The sequence below is a fragment of the Babylonia areolata genome, chromosome 14 (genome assembly GCF_041734735.1).
Source record: "Babylonia areolata isolate BAREFJ2019XMU chromosome 14, ASM4173473v1, whole genome shotgun sequence".
Lineage (NCBI taxonomy): Eukaryota > Metazoa > Mollusca > Gastropoda > Neogastropoda > Buccinidae > Babylonia > Babylonia areolata.
In genome coordinates, this window is record NC_134889.1 from 28,572,065 (window position 1) to 28,589,282 (window position 17,218).

The 17,218-nt window shown below is 46.5% G+C and overlaps 1 protein-coding gene across 3 annotated transcripts in view; it reads right to left on the bottom strand.

The window, feature by feature from the left end:
- The window catches only part of LOC143289975 (patatin-like phospholipase domain-containing protein 7), an 84,508-nt gene that overhangs the window by 27,382 nt on the left and 39,908 nt on the right, over nt 1–17,218 (bottom strand). For all 3 annotated transcript variants that reach the window (XM_076599259.1, XM_076599260.1, XM_076599261.1), the window contains 6 exons: nt 13,224–13,392; nt 9,855–10,037; nt 6,453–6,571; nt 4,376–4,532; nt 1,977–2,040; nt 562–684 (listed from right to left, as the gene is read on the bottom strand). In XM_076599259.1, the coding sequence (XP_076455374.1) occupies nt 562–684; nt 1,977–2,040; nt 4,376–4,532; nt 6,453–6,571; nt 9,855–10,037; nt 13,224–13,392 (815 nt within the window). The remainder of the gene's footprint in view (nt 1–561; nt 685–1,976; nt 2,041–4,375; nt 4,533–6,452; nt 6,572–9,854; nt 10,038–13,223; nt 13,393–17,218) is intronic.

Genomic DNA, 17,218 nt, shown 5'->3' on the forward strand with positions numbered 1-17,218 from the left:
AGCAAGGCCTCAGAGATGCAGACACTTGCATTGTTGGTCAGGGAATTAGAGCAACACATCCAAAGACGCATCCATGAAGTGTGTGGATGACACTCCACTGTGTGGTCCCACTCTTCCCATTTAAGCCCACAGCTCTCTCAACTCCGTGCAGGAGCTGGCTGCAGGCTGAAAACCCACCTCCGCTGGAAATTGGAACCCAGCATCCTCCCAGCCGTCAGTCCACAACGCTAACCACTTCACTTCGCTACGATGACTGGTATGATGCCCCATGGATTGTTTCACATGCGCTAACAGCATGCTGCACATGAGACCTCACTTTATCGTCTAATGTGGTGATAGCCTTGAGAGGGCCTTAGTGGTCGGTGAAAGACTAGCACCCTGACCACAACCACTCAAGGTTTAGTGGACTGAGGGGGGAATGGGGGGGGGGAGCGGGAAGAGGAATGGATTGGGGAACGGGGGGGGGAGTATAAATCATGGTCCGTGTGGGAACTCGAACCCACAGACACCTGCTACCTACTGGGGAGAGCGTTACCACAGGGCCAGGACCAGAGGCCTTACCGGTGGTGTGGATTCTCATGCTGGAGCTGGAGATGTCGGTGGTGACACAGAAGTAGGGGATCCACAGGTCTTCAATCTGACGGTTGTGAAAGGTCGACTCTATCGCCTCGTTGAACGAACTGCCTGCAGGCCACACACACACACACACACACACACACACACAGAGAACACACAACACTGAGAACTCTTCTACAGCACAGACTAAATAATAATGCTACTGGTAATAATACACATTTATATAGCCCTTACACAAAAGCAGCTCTAAGCACTCTCTAACAATACAAGGTACAGGAATATAAAAAAAATATGTAAAACATTAACCCATTCAACTCCATGGACTTACAGCCTTGGCAGGTTTTCCTGACATACTGATGAGGAAAACTAAGAAAATATACAGAGAATGACCATTCTTTCCTTGAAAATGACATTCGTAGACACAGACTGAACAAAAACTAAGAAAACATACTGAAAATGACCATTCTTTCCTCGAAAAAGACATAAGCAGACACAACGTGAACAACTTCAGAAGCTAGTTCTCTTATCTTGTTGTTTAAGCATATGTAGGAACAAGTACACCATTTCAATGAAACAAATTATGACGCCAGAGCAGTGCTCAGGCAAAGGGTTGAACAACTTGGAGATACAAACTCACTAAATGTACCTAAAACAGTCTAACATCATTCACAACACACACACACACACACCTCTCCCTTCTGACCATCATCATCACACACACACACACACACACACACACAAACACACAACGTAAAGGAAGAACAAGAGAGGCAAGGCCTTCAAGACTCACTTGTGATAAATTAAGTCCCTCTGCATTAATCACAGAGTAATTCCCCTTTTTTACTATCTGCACCAAAACGTTTGCAAAATAAATAAAAATTCCATGCTTAGCAAAAGAAGTTCCCGTTTGAACAAAAAATGATAATAATGACTGCTCTTGTTGTTGGGTCAGAATATCAGATCAAAGTGCCAAGTTTAGAGAATACAAAAAATATAAATATAACAGTAAATGCAGTTTGCATATAATTAGGCTTCTTTTTTAATTTTTTGGGGGCCCATCCCAGAGATGCAATATTGTTTTAAACAAGATGACTGGAAAGAACTGAATTTTTCCTATTTTTATGCCTAATTTGGTGTCAACTGACAAAGTATTTGCAGAGAAAATGTCAATGTTAAAGTTTACCACGGACGCACAGACACACGTACACACACACACACACACACACACACACACACACAGACAACCGAACACCGGGTTAAAACATAGACTCACTTTGTTTACACAAGTGAGTCAAAAAACTACGGGAAGAGGTAAACATCAGCCCCAGAAATATAAAATCAGCACCAGAAATACAGTTTTCGGTACCATTTGGGTCCCACAGAGAGGCAAGCAGTAGTACCTGTGAACATGGAGGTGTAGGGGTAGGTCAGATCTAGCACCTTCTTCCACAGGGACGTCATTTTCTGTCAACAACACCAACACCACCAGCGTACTTGTTATGGGTTTTTCCCAATCTGATGGTGCATCTGGGCACCGAATATGTGCGTGTATGCAAGCATGCGTGTATGAGTGTATCGCTCTTTGTGTTACAGAATATTTAACCCCTAGGCTGCCTGCCTATATGACGAGATAACTCGTCATGGAAAGCATGTACGCTTTGCTGCCACAATGACGAGATAACTCGTCATCGTTGACAAAAATGCTGGTAGCTTTAGCTTGGGGCATCTTTCTAGATTCTATTCATAGCTAGAAACACCATCTGCGTCATAAGGCAGTCCTTTATTTGAACGTTTTGGTTGGGTTACTGGCCGCGGTCTGCCTGGCTCCTCTCCTCGCTCACTCAACAAAATGTCGGACTGACTCCATGCTCAAGACATGCGATTGTGGCGAACTAAATCAACCAAGATTACTTTCTTTTGTTGATGCTCAGAAAGAATTGAAGTATAAATTCGAAGGAGAAGACAGTGGTGAACATTTATAGGATTTGATAGAAAATAAAGGGAGCAATCAAGATAGTGGCCAAGATACGACTATCAGTGAGTGATGCCGGCTGTTCACCTCTAGCAGACGACAGAAGTCACCAAATTTTTAGCAGGCCATGGTGTGGGCTATTTTCTTGGCGCTCAGCCAACGCGGTCTGATGAGAACTGGATAAAGTGACCGTGTGAGAGGGGTGAAGAGGATGGGGGTGGAGACTGAGGGGGCGTGGCCTCACATCCATATTATCACTTGTAGAAGTCAATGTATTATGTATCTATTTCTTTTTCAGTTTTTTTTATATTGTGGTTGTTCTAGTATGATTTTGTGTGTGCAGATATCCATTTGTCCAGAAAATATATATTTTAGTGCAAATTACCTGACTAATGTTTGTAATGAACAAGTTGAAAATGTGACAAAAAACAAAACACTCATTTCAAAACAACAGCATGTCACTAAAAATGTATAAAATGGGAAAACATCATGTGTTTTGTATTCTTTATTCATTTCCCTTTCAGAAAATATATACTTTTATGGGTCTTTCTCCAATAACAATAACAATAATAAGAGCACAGAATTTTTTGAAAATTTATACCCGTTTTTTGTGAAAAAAAACCCTGGCAAATAGATTTCACTTAAATCTTATTTTCCTGGCAGCGAAAGGGTTAATGTGCATATTTGATCTTCTGCTTGCGTATGCATACAAAGGGGGTTCAGGCACTAGACAGTCTGCACATATGCTGACCTGGGAGATTGAAAAAAATCTCCACCCTTTACCCACCAGGCGCCGTTATAGCATGTTGGGTTATGCTGCTGGTCAGGCGTCTGCTTAGAAAGAGGAGGTATATCGCATATGGATTTGTCCAAACGTAGTGTCACTCCCATCAGAAACTGAAACTCAGACTCAAACTGGAGTGAAGACCCAATTAGCACTGGCTATTCTGATGCCGAACAGCACTTATACTAAGTCCCCCTCCCCAATGACAACATCGTCTTTGCTGTGGAGCCCCACTGTGATAGCATCCCTATCCAGAGGGGAGAGACACAGCACAGCACTGACCATGGGAGGAAGGTGGCAGAATGGTTAAGAAGCTTCTCTGCCAACACAGTGTCTGTGAGGGTCTGGGTTCGATTCCCGCTCCTGCCTTTTCTCCCAAGTTTGACTGGAAAATCAAACTGAGCATCTAGTCATGCAGTCCCCGTCTGAAGTACACACTTGGGGCACTGAAAAGAACCCATGGCGACAAAAGTGTTGTCCTATGGCAAATTCTGTTGAAGAGATCCCCTCTGAGAGATACAATGCACTCAAGGCCTGACTAGCGCCTTGGGTTACACTGCTGTCAGGCACTGTCCCAGCAGATGTGGTGTAGTGTATATGAATTGGACTTCTCTTTTTTATTCGTGGGCTGCGACTCCCATGTTCACTCTGTATACAAGAGTGAGCTTTTATGTGTATGACCCTTTTTATCCCCACCAATTCGGTAGTATATTCCGTTTTCGGGGTGGTGCATGCGGGGTATTTTTTTTTTCCTTAATCCACCATACACTGACATGGATTACGGGATCTTTAACATTTGATCTTCTGTGCATACACACAAAGGGGGTTCAAGCACTTGCAGGTCTGCACATTTGTTGACCTGGGAGATCAGACAAATCTCCACCCTTTACCCACCAGGCGCCATGGCCAGGATTCCAATCCAGGACCCTCAGACTGAACAAGTCCAACGCTTTAACCGCTCGGCTGTTGCACCCATCATACAGACTGGGTCTGAAAGTGGTGACGCCTCCTTGAAAAAACTGAAACTGAAAAGTGAAACTGACCATGGACCACTCCTTGGCGCGGATGTTGAACTTGGGGAACTCACGCTCCTCGGCCCAGAGTGCCCCGATGAAGGACCCCATGCTGGTGCCGCCGATCATGTCGATGGGGATGCCCGCCTCCTGCATGGCCTTGATCATCCCCACGTGGGCCAGACCCCTGCACAGCAACATGCATCACTTGGTGACCGTTTCCTTCACTTGACAAATGAGAATTGTACTATGATCATCATTATTGTATTATTCTTTTCTTTTTTTTTTTGTTTTTTTGTTACAACAGATTTCTCTGTGTGAAAATCGACCTGCTCTCCCCAGGGAAAGTGCACCGCTAAACTGAGAGCGACACCCTTTTTTTTTTCATATTTTAGCCTGCCTGTAGTTTTTATTTGTTTTCCTAGCGAAGTGGATTTTTCTACAGAATTTCACCAGGGACAACCCTTTTGTTGCCATGGGTTCTTTTACGTGTGCTAAGTGCATGCTGCACATGGGACCTCACTTTATTGTCTCAACCGAATGACCAGCGTCCAGACCACCACTCAAGGTATAGTGGAGGGGGAGAAAATACTGGCGACTGTGCCGGGATTTGAACCAATGTGCTCAGATTCTCTCGCTTCCTAGGTTGACACATTACCTCTAGCCCATCACTCCAACCAAGAAGAACAAGTTTCTTTCACTTCATGGTGATTGTTTTACATCGCACCTCTGGATAACGGCATACATGAGATTTTTTTTTTTTTTAAACTTATGAGTGGAATGGTGGCCCGTCTGCCTAGGAAGCGAGAGAATCTGAGGGCACAGGATCGAATCCCATACTCACCAGAATTTCCTTCCTCTTCACTAGACCTTCAGTGGTGGTTTTGGACGCTGTTCATTTGGATGAGACGATTAGCGGAGGTCGCGTCTGCAGCATGCACTCAGTGTACATAAACACATCCCAGCAAAGAAGAGCTGATTCTTAACTCATTCTTACCCAACAACTACATGTCTGCTACAATTCCCCTGGACCAGCACGACATGTGACTGCTACAATAAAAAAGAAACAGGGTGATTCATTAAAACAGCAAAAACTGAGAGCGTTATTGATTTGACTGGACGAACGAAACTTTATTTTCATGCTTTCGGAATTCTTAAATGGTTCAGCTCAGAACACCAACTGTACCAAGCAAGAAACTAATTTAGAAAAGTGTGTCGGTTCAAGAATACTCATACCTGGTCCACAGGGGAAGTAATCATGGTACAAGTTACCTCGTACCTGGAGCAGAATGAGTTAATAGAATTCATCATTGCTGCTCTCAACACAGTGACCCCACAACATGGGAGTAATAGGAGGAGTTTGTATTATACTCCATGTTTGGTGATACATATACTTACCATGTCAAACTGATGCAAACTAGGCCTATCGGTTTGCTCTGCTTGGCCAAATTTCGCGCGGCTAACAGTGAAAAGACGCCCCTCTTTGCCCGGTCCGCTCTTAGCCAATCAAACGCCTCTAAAAGCTATAAGCGCTGAATCATTCCTTTGGCCAAGGCTCTCCACGCTCTCTTGTCAGGTTTTCGCTCTGTCTCGTCTTACGCTTTTTTTGGCTATTAAGCGTGTTCATTTGGCCTTATTTTGTTGCATGCGGCTTGTCTGTATATATTTCTTACAGTCTGTGTACTCGTTTCGACTCGGCTCCCTCGATTCGTTCGTTTTTTTCTACCTCTGAGTCGATCCTGTCTTTCCTTTCTCTGTTGGGGATCGAATTTTCGCTGGGTGCCTACGCGCGGTACCATGCCTCGTATGCCATCCTACGAAGGCAGGGATCATGATGCTGGGACTGATACTCGGCAAGAGACTCTCCCAGGCCCGGAGCTCATGATTCCTCCCGATAGGGACCGCGGCGATGCGTCTTTAGACGCTGATCGCGGAGGGGACACTCATTCCAGTAAAACGGCCATGAAGGGGACCGGGGGGAGAGGGATACGAGCGTCGCCTCCCGAGGTGTCCCAGCGCGAGGCAGGTAGAGGGGGGAGTAGCAAGTCCTCTCTTGGCGGTGGGGACTCGCGGCTGGGTGCGAACTCCTATAACATCTTTCTCTCACCTGGCTCCTCCTCCACCCAGCACCAGTCCGATCGACGTGCCCGTCAGGAAGCGGGCCAGGCGTGAAACGTCCGTCATGCGATCGGGTTCCGACTCAAACAGCTTGTTGTACACCTGCACCTGTACACAGAACCTCACAGGTGAGTCAACACTTGTGACAGTACTCACATTCACTTTTTTTTTTTTTTTTCTTTTTGGCTTTACTTGATTTTCAACAGTTTCTGAAATGCTGAATCTAAATCCACTTGTGATCATTATTTAGGTATACTCATCTTCCTTTCTCCACCTTGTACACCAACATCACATAATATCAAGTGACCAATCCAAGCTGACCGAAAACAGTACAAACAGCAACAATTTAATCATAGACAGTACGTATGACCAGCCAATACAGAATGTCACCACTGTGACGTTCAGAACTATACTACAACACCCATACCTTCCAGTAAACACTGATGTGATGTTCAGAACCATAAGAAACATCTTAAACTTTCCCACAAACACAAAGTGACATTCAGAACTGCAACACACCCCTCAAACCTTCCTCACAACATGACATTCAAAACTGCAACACACCCCTCAAACCTTCCTCACAACATGACATTTAGAACTGCAACACACCCCTCAACCATTCCTCACGAACATGACATTCAGAACTGCAAATGTCCTTCAAACCTTCCTCACAAACACAAACATGACATTCAGAACTGCAACACACCCATCAAACCTTCCTCACAAACATGACATTCAGAACTGCAACACACCCATCAAACCTTCCTCACAAACATGACATTCAGAACTGCAACACACCCATCAAACCTTCCTCACAACATGACATTCAGAACTGCAACACACCCCTCAAACCTTCCTCACAAACATGACATTCAGAACTGCAACACACCCCTCAAACCTTCCTCACAAACATGACATTCAGAACTGCAACACACCCCTCAAACCTTCCTCACAAACATGACATTCAGAACTGCAACACACCCATCAAACCTTCCTCACAAACACAAAGTGACATTCAGAACTGCAACACACCCCTAAAAATTTCCAACAAACACAAATGTGGCATTCAGAAGTATAACACTTTAAACCTTCCCGCAAGCATAACATTCAGAACTTCAACACACCCCTCAAACCTTCCCCACAAACATGACATTCAGAGCTTCAAAAAACATCTCAAGTCTTCCTCGCTAACAAAATAGTATTCAGAACTTCAACCCTCCCCCCCCCCCCCCACCCCACCCACCCCCCAACAAACCTCCCCACAAACGCAAAGAGACACTCAGAGCAACAGACCCCCCCCCCCCCCCCAACACACACACCCAAACCTCCACAACAAGCATCCCCCCCACCCCCACCTCCTCCTAAACTTCCCCACAAACACCCCCCACCCTCCGCCGCTAAACCTCCCCACACAAACACACCCACCCAAACTTCCACCACAAGCATCCCCATCCCCCCAAACCTCCCCCCACACACACCCCTAACCCCCCCCCCACCCACCTCCCCCTATACCTCCCCGCAAACAACCGCCCCACCCCCTCTTCCCAAACCTCCACACAAACACTTCCCCTAAACCTCTCCACACACACCCTCCCCCTAAACCTACCCACACACACACACCTCCTAAACCTTCTCACACACACACCCCTAAACCTCCTCACACACACACACCCCTAAACCTCCTCACACACACACACCCCTAAACCTCCTCACACACACACACCTCCTAAACCTCCTCACACACACACACCTCCTAAACCTCCCCACAAACACACCCCTAAACCTCCTCGCACACACACACCTCCTAAACCTCCCACAAAACACACCTCCTAAACCTCCCCACAAACACCCCCCTAAACCTCCTCACACACACACCCCCCTAAACCTCCTCACACACACACACCCCTAAACCTCTTCACACACACACCCCTAAACCTCTTCACACACACACCCCCTAAACCTCCTCACACACACACACCCTAAACCTCCTGACAAACACACACCCCTAAACCTCATCACACACACACACCCCTAAGCCTCCTCACACACACACCCCTAAGCCTCCTCACACACACACCCCTAAGCCTCCTCACACACACACACCCCTAAACCTCCTCACACACACACACCCCTGAACCTCTTCACACACACACACCCCTAAGCCTCTTCACACACACACACCCCTAAACCTCTTCACACACACACACCCCCTAAACCTCCTCACACACACACCCCCCTAAACCTCTTCACACACACACACCCTAAACCTCCTCACACACACACCCCCTAAACCTCCTCACAAACACCCCCCCTAAACCTCTTCACACACACACACCCCTGAACCTCTTCACACACACACACCCCTAAACCTCTTCACACACACACACCCCTAAACCTCTTCACACACACACACACCTAAACCTCCTCACACACACACCCCTGAACCTCTTCACACACACACACCCCTAAACCTCTTCACACACACACACCCCTGAACCTCTTCACACACACACACCCCTGAACCTCCTCACACACACACACCCCTAAACCTCTTCACACACACCCCCCTAAACCTCATCACACACACACCCCCCTAAACCTCTTCACACACACACACCCCTAAGCCTCCTCACACACACACACCCCTAAACCTCCTCACACACACACCCCCCTAAACCTCCTCACACACACACACCCCTAAACCTCCTCACACACACACACCCCTAAGCCTCCTCACACACACACACCCCTAAACCTCATCACACACACACACCCCTAAACCTCATCACACACACACCCCCCTAAACCTCTTCACACACACACACCCCTAAACCTCCTCACACACACACACACCCCTAAACCTCATCACACACACACACCCCTAAACCTCTTCACACACACACCCCCCTAAACCTCTTCACACACACACACCCCTAAACCTCATCACACACACACACCCCTAAACCTCTTCACACACACACACCCTAAGCCTCCTCACACACACACACACCCCTGAACCTCCTCACACACACACCCCTAAACCTCTTCACAAACACACATACCCCCCATAACCTCCTCCCCCCCCCCCCAACCCTCTCCCCTACACACACCCCATCCCAAAATCTCCCCCTCCCCCCCTCCCAGCACAACAACACACAACAGACCATCATCACACACACACACCCCTAAACCTCTTCACACACACACACCCTAAGCCTCCTCACACACACACACACATCCCTGAACCTCCTCACACACACACCCCTAAACCTCTTCACAAACACACATCCCCCCCATAACCTCCTCCCCCCCCCCCAACCCTCTCCCCTACACACACCCCATCCCAAAATCTCCCCCCCCCCCCCTCCCAGCACAACAACACACAACAGACCATCTTCTCCGGGGCCCGGCGGCTGAAGACGCGCTTGTTGCAGCGGATGTGGTGGAAGGAGGAGCACCAGCCGCGGGCGTTGAGCCACTCCGCCGTGCCCCGGGGTGTGTCCGCATCCTCCTTGTGCAGCAGGATCAGCTCCTTCTGGGCCCTGGGAGCCATGTTCTCGATCTCCTTCTCCACCTGCAGAGAGGCCAACCCCTGACAAGCATTTGTAGGAACAATCCGGAAATTTGCCAGTTTCACTTTCAGTTTCTCAAGCAGGCGTCACTGCGTTCGGGCAAATCCATATATACGCTGCACCACATCTGCTAAGCAGATGCCTGACCAGCAGTATAACCCAATGCGCTCGTCAAGCCTTGAGTGCATGCTTGTATGTTTGTGTACCTATCAGAGTGGATTTCTTTTTAGATAATTTTGCCAGAGGACAACACTCTCATTACCATCGGTTCTCTTCCAGTGCGCCAAGTGCATGCTGCATGCGGGACATCTGTTTATCGTCTCAACTGAAAGACTAGACGCTCAGTTTGATTTTCCAGTCAAACTTGGGAGAAAGGGCGAGAGCGGAATTCAAACCCACACCCCCACGAACTCTCGTACTGGCAGATGAACGTCTCAACCATTCTGCCACCTTCCTCCTTGTGATAGGTTGAAGGTTTCTGGGTGGAACATTGTAAATTTGGTAAGAACACTTGGACTATGAGCCACATCAGCAAACATACATTTTATCCACAAGGCATACAAATTCTTGGGCCTACCTGCAACACGGTGTAACTGCTACCACAGGCTGTTTGTGATTGTTACATTAGATCTTTTTCCACTGTCTGGTCTCTTATTGGTGCTCTGTTTATACTTCGTACTGCAGCAAGTGTCAGTCAATGACCTGATGCATTCTGGGTAATGTCATGACAGGACAGCATGTGAACATGCTATGTAGTCGAAAATGAACTCGTCGGCACAATTTTGACGTTGGCGTAACAAACTACCATCTAGCATAACAAAATACGGCAAAATCGTATTAGTTGGCATCTCTGCACCTGCAAGGTGTAGTGTGCAGGTAGTACAGGTGGGGAAACTTCTTCTTTGTTTAAGGGTTGTGACTCCCATGTTCATTCGCATACATGGATTTTACATGTAGAACCCTTTTTTTCCCCCCACCATGCTGGCAATCATACTCTGTTTTCAGGGGGGGAAGAGGGGGGGATGGGCTTTTACGTGCATGACCATATTTTCCCCCCACCATGAAGGCAGTGACAATCTGATTTCAGGGGGGGGGGGGGGTGCATGCCAGGTATGTTCTTGTTTCCATAATCCACCAAACACTGATATGGATTACCGGATCTTTGATGTGCGTGTTTGATCTTCTGCATGCACATACACAAGAAGGGTGGGGATTGGGGGAGGGGGTTGGGGGGGTCAAGCACTAGCAGGTCTGCAGTCTGTTGACCTAGGAGATAGGAAAAATCTCCACCCTTTACCCACCAGGCGCTGTGATGATGGAGTCTCCCGTCGGTCCGACGGATGAGTAGGCAGGCAGGCTTACCCGTGTGTGTCCTCATATGGGAGAAGAGGCCAATTCTGGATGCGCAGCACTTCCCACAGGTGCTGCACGGGAAAACGTCTCCAGAAGTTGAGCCCTGCTTCTTTCGCTCACGCTTCTCCTTAGTGGCCAGCATTCTCTTGTTTTCAAACGTCTTTATGCCACTAGAGCACAGCATCCTCCAGCGACAGCGGTCAAGGGCATCAGTTTCCCAGGAAGCGATGTCTATGTCACAGGCTTTGAGGTTTGTCTTCAAGGTGTCCTCGAAGCGCTTGCAGGGTCTTCCAAGTTCACGGTGGCCTTCCTTCAGCTGGCCACACAAAAGCATCTTCGGGATCCTGCTGTCTGTCATGCGGACAATGTGTCCTGTCCAGCGTACCTGGCACTGGATCAGCAGGCTTTCGATGCTGGGCAGGCCGCTCCTCTCTAGGATATGGAGGTTGGAGACCCTGTGCTGCCACTTTATGCCGAGGATCTTTCGTAGGCATCTCTGGTGAAACTGCTCAAGTTGTTGAATGTGACGGCGATACGTCGTCCATGTTTCACAGCAGTACAACAAGGTGGTCACCAGGCACTGTGACCAGGATTCAAAAGCAGGACCCTCAGAGTGAAAAGTCCCAAGGCTTTTAACCACTTGGCTGACGGGCGCAATAGCTGAGTGGTTAAAGCGTTGGACTGTCAATCTGAGGGTCCCGGGTTCGAATCACGGTGACGGCGCCTGGTGGGTAAAGGGTGGAGATTTTTACGATCTCCCAGGTCAACATATGTGCAGACCTGCTAGTGCCTGAACCCCCTTCGTGTGTATATGCAAGCAGAAGATCAAATATGCACGTTAAAGATCCTGTAACCCATGTCAGCGTTCGGTGGGTTATGGAAACAAGAATATACCCAGCATGCACACCCCCGAAAACAGAGTATGGCTGCCTACATGGCGGGGTAAAAACGGTCATACACGTAAAAGCCCACTCGTGTGCATACGAGTGAACGGAAAAGAAGAAGAAGAACCACTTGGCTGTTGCACCCGTCCAGGGAGAAAATGCATGCTGTAATCTTTCCAATCATGACACACTCTACTACTAACGATGATTAATGATATTCATTGTTACATTTACTGGACTAACCACTGGACAGGCCACAGACAGAGCGACACCCTGAGAAGGGATGAGGAACAAGAAGAGATGGTACAAGTTCAATTGTGGAAGGTCCACTTCCTTTGCGTTAGCTGTGCTTGACTATGTGTGTATACATATGTATGTGTACATAACTACATACATGTATATGAATGTGTATTGTGTGTGCGTGTGTTTAAGTAAGTTTGTGCCTGCCTATGTGTGCGTATGTGTTAGGGTAGCTGTTACATACACATGTATGTTAAAATGTATGTATGCAGTGTGTGTGTGTGTGTGTGTGTGTGTAGTCACATTTTGGTGTGTATGTGTAACATTGATGTAATGTTTTATGTTAACAAAAGCCTTTTTTGTAAAGCACCGAGAGCAGATTTCTGGATAGTGTGCTATATAAGTATCCATTATTATTATTATCATTATTATTATGGTAGGCAGGTGATTAGTGGTACCCCCATGGCCAGAGACTACAGAAAAGGTGAGACAGGACAAGTCTATCAAAACAGAACAAGCTGAAACACCGTCCATCTGACAAACAAGAAGAAGAAAGAAGATTTACCAAGGTAATGAGATAAGCAAAAAACATGCTTCCCCCCCCCCCCCACCCCCCCCAAACACCCAGCCAATAAGCAGAATAATAAGAATAATAACTTTTCTTTTTTTTTTTTAAATGTCTCCCCTCGTCTGTGGGTCTGGTGAACTCACCGTGCCGACGCTGGGTCCGGAGTCGGCGACAGCGACGATGAGGATGGCGTCTGCCTGCCGCATGCAGTGCTTGGTCCACTTGGACACGGAGCGGTCACACTGGTACAGCACCATGCGCTGTATGTCCTCCTGCTGGTTCAGCCAGCTGGACAGCCGGAACTCGTTCACACTGAAACCGTCGTCGTCAGTCTTAATTATCCTTTCGCTCCTACTGGGGTGTGAAATACTACCACAAAATAACAATTTCTTACCCAGGATAAACATTTCCAAATGCACAACAGCATCACACAGAAGTTGAGAAAACACAAACATGTTTGAACCCCAAAAGAATCGATTATCAAGACAACATTTTGCATATTCAATAAACTTATTTACAGCTAAAATGACTTTTTTTTCCCCTCCTTTAAGCAGTTTCAGTTTCAGTTTCAGTTGCTCAAGGAGGCGTCACTGCGCTCGGACAAACCATATACGCTACACCACATCTGCCAAGCAGATGCCTGACCAGCAGCGTAACCCAACGCGCTTAGTCAGGCCTTGAGAAAAAAAAAAAAAAAAAAAAAAAAAAAAAGGGGGGGGGGGAATAAATAATAGATAAGCTTACATAGATAAATAAATAAATAATAATTATAATATAGAAAAAGGTAGTAGTAATAATAATAGTAATACTAATAAAATGATAATAATAAAAAATAAATAAATAAATAAATAAGACAACAATGGTGATAATTAAGCGAATGAATGTAAAATATGACGACACACATTCACACATACACCCACACATGCATAACAGAAATGCACCAAACATGCAGTTTCACAGATATGAAAGTACAGTCAAATACATATAAACGTACATGAGCTCCAACACACACACACACACACACACACATTACCTTGCACCTCCTCCAACCCCCTCCTCCACACACTCATTTCTAGCCTACGTATCGCAGCTTCCACGGCACACACACACACACACACACACACGCACGCAAACACACACTCACAGAGATGAACACTTACTTGTACAAGCACACACATATACGCCCATATCTCCCACCCCCAACCCCCACACATATATACAAAGATATATATATATATATATATATATATATATATATATATATATATATATACACACACACACACACCCGTACACAGATCTCTCCTGACACTTGTGTACACTTACACTCTCGCGCATTCACAAACGCACTCAAAAACACAGACCCACACATCCACACAAACACACACATCCACACACGCACACGCACAGAGGCTGCCAAGAGGGATGGGAAAAGATCTCTGATGCCAAGAACGTGGCGTCTAGTGTGTTGCTCAGTCTATTGTATTTGGAAAGGCCCACAGAGACTCTGTTCCGTTTTGAAGAAATTTGCGCAATGTTGGTTTGGAAATGATGCCGATATTTGTTTGATTTGCAAAGCATCGTGCTCTACCTTTCATGTTAGACTTTCGGCCGCTCCCTCTCTCTGCTTTTATTTCTTTGAGGCGATCGATGGTGTGATGGCCTTGTACCTGTTCTTTTTGGTATTCTTTGACTTTTCTGAGAATTTCCGATTTTCCTAGATGTAGGCCGCTCGTTGGTGTTGCGTTACCAGCAAGTCTGTCAGCTCGCTCATTTCCCTTAACACCTGCATGTCCCGGGCAGTATGACCATGTGAGTTTTTTAATCTGAAAGTTGCGCATTGCCTTATGCCACTCTGGGCTTCCCATTCCGTTTTCAATTTTCTGTATGAGGTTCATTGAGTCGGTTAGAATCATGGCATGTTGGTTTCCGGGCGTATGGATGGACGATAGCCACTGGAGGGCATGTGTCGCAGCTTCAACTTCCATCGTTAGGCTGGAGGTTGTGACTTTGTAGGCAGCATTCTCTTCCCAAATTGTTTTTCCATTTTGTTTCGCAGTGAATCCCCAACCAGACTGGTCTTTGGTGACTGAGCCATCTGTGTATATGATGATGTCCTCTTCTTTACTGTTTTCTTCTATGAGTAGCTTCACTTCCGCATCTGTTTTGCCCTCTGGCCATTCCCGACAATGTCTTCCTAGAGTGGGTGAAATGACTGTGTTGAATAGATGGTTGAGGTTTTTGGGGTTTTTCTCCCATTCTTTTGTTTCTTTCAGGTCTTGTAGTCGGCATACTAGCTGGATTGTGTCTTCTGCTTGTCCCATCCATGATCTTCCTCGTCCTAGACGGCTGCCTTTTGGTTCTTTGACTGCGTCATGCAGTGGGTTTTGAGGGTTTTCTAATGCTTTGAAGTAGGTCTTGACCTGTTCTAACTTGTTTCTGGCCTGTACTGAAGGAAGGTCAAGCAGGTATCGCATGGTTTCTGTGGGCGTGTCTTTTGTTGTTCCAAGGATCAGCCTCATAGCTTCATTTTGTACTCTTTCTAATTTTAGGAGGTTGCTTTGAGACGGTGTTGTAAGCCCAAGTCCGTAGTCGATCACGCTGAGGACGAGTGATTGGTATAGCAGGAAGAGGTGGCGTTGTTCAATTCCTTTGGTTGCCATTGCTTTTAAGACTGAAAGGCCCTTTTTGCATTTGAGAACAGTATTTTCCGTATGTTTTCTGAAGGTCAGCATCCTGTCGAAGTGTATTCCTAGGTAGCGTAGGCATTCAGTTTTCTCAATTTGAATTCCATCGAATGACACAGAAGGTGGTGATTTGCTCGCGGTTTTGTTGTTAAGGGTGCACAGCAACGTTTGGGCTTTCGCTGGATTGATGGAAGATCCTGTGTCTTTGCACCATTGAGCAATATTGTTTAGTTGTTTCTGGACGGCTTCAGTTCTTTCCTGAGCATCTTTCGAAGTTTTGAAGACCAGGCCATCATCCGCAAGGGTAAGCACCCGAGCAATTCCATTGTTGTTTAAGTCTGCAAGGCCCTTCGTGTAGACATTGTAGAGGACAGGAGAGAGCGGAGACCCTTGTGGCAGTCCCATGGATAGTTTAGAAGGTGCAGACATCCAATCTCCGAGGCGTAGGACGACAGTTCTTTCCTGAAGCGCTGCTGCTATCCATCTTGTCAGTGTCAAACTTACTCCATAACTTAGTAGCAGCTCCATGAGGTGCGCAAACTGGACTTTATTGTAGGCATCTTCAAGGTCAATTGCTACTGCTAGTGTTTCTTCTTTTCTTTGGAATCCTTCATACACCTCATATGCAAAAGCAGCTGCATTTTCCCATGTGGACTTGCCTGTTCTGTAACCACCTTGATTTGAAGGGAGAATGTGCCTGTGTTCAAGATCCCTTGCAAGTTTCCTGGCTATCATGCGTTCCATGAGCTTTCCAGCAATGTTTTGCATGGTTAGGATCCGGTAGCCGCTTACCTGATGATGGTCCTTTCCTGGTTTTGGTATGGGTTTTAAGAAGCTGTGTGTCCAGTCCTCCGGCACTTGTCCATTGTGGAAACTGTTTTGATATAGACTGAAAAGTTTGCTTCTGTCTTCTTCCGATAGCTCCTTGATGTCTGAGTAACGAACTTTGTCTGGGCCAGGAGCCGATTCTTTCTTGCATTTAGCTATTGCCTCGTTTAGATCATCCATTGTCAAGTCATCATCAGGTCCAGTCTGCATAAGGGTTTGGTTTAACTCCTCAATATATTTCTTTTTCTCATCTAAGTTTCTTTGATCACTCTGTTGTATGAAACGTTTGAGCAAAGCAGATCCTTTTTCTTCATTTGTCTTAAGCTTGGTTCCGTCAGTGTCTAACATCTCTGGGGTTGTTGTTGTGCACGTTTTCCCTTCCATGCGACGATAAAATTGCCAGAACTCTGTCAATGTTGTGTCATAACTGAGTGTCTCGCAAAACTGTTTCCACCTGTCATTTTTGGCCTCTTGAGCAATGACTTCAAACTGTTTGGTTTTTTCTTTCATTTTTGTTTCAATATCTTTGTCCGGAGATGGTTTTGTTCTTTCTTTTTGCCAAAGTTTGACAGCCGCATGTTTTTCTATCCAGGCTCTCTCTGTGTCGGTATTCCACCATGGGG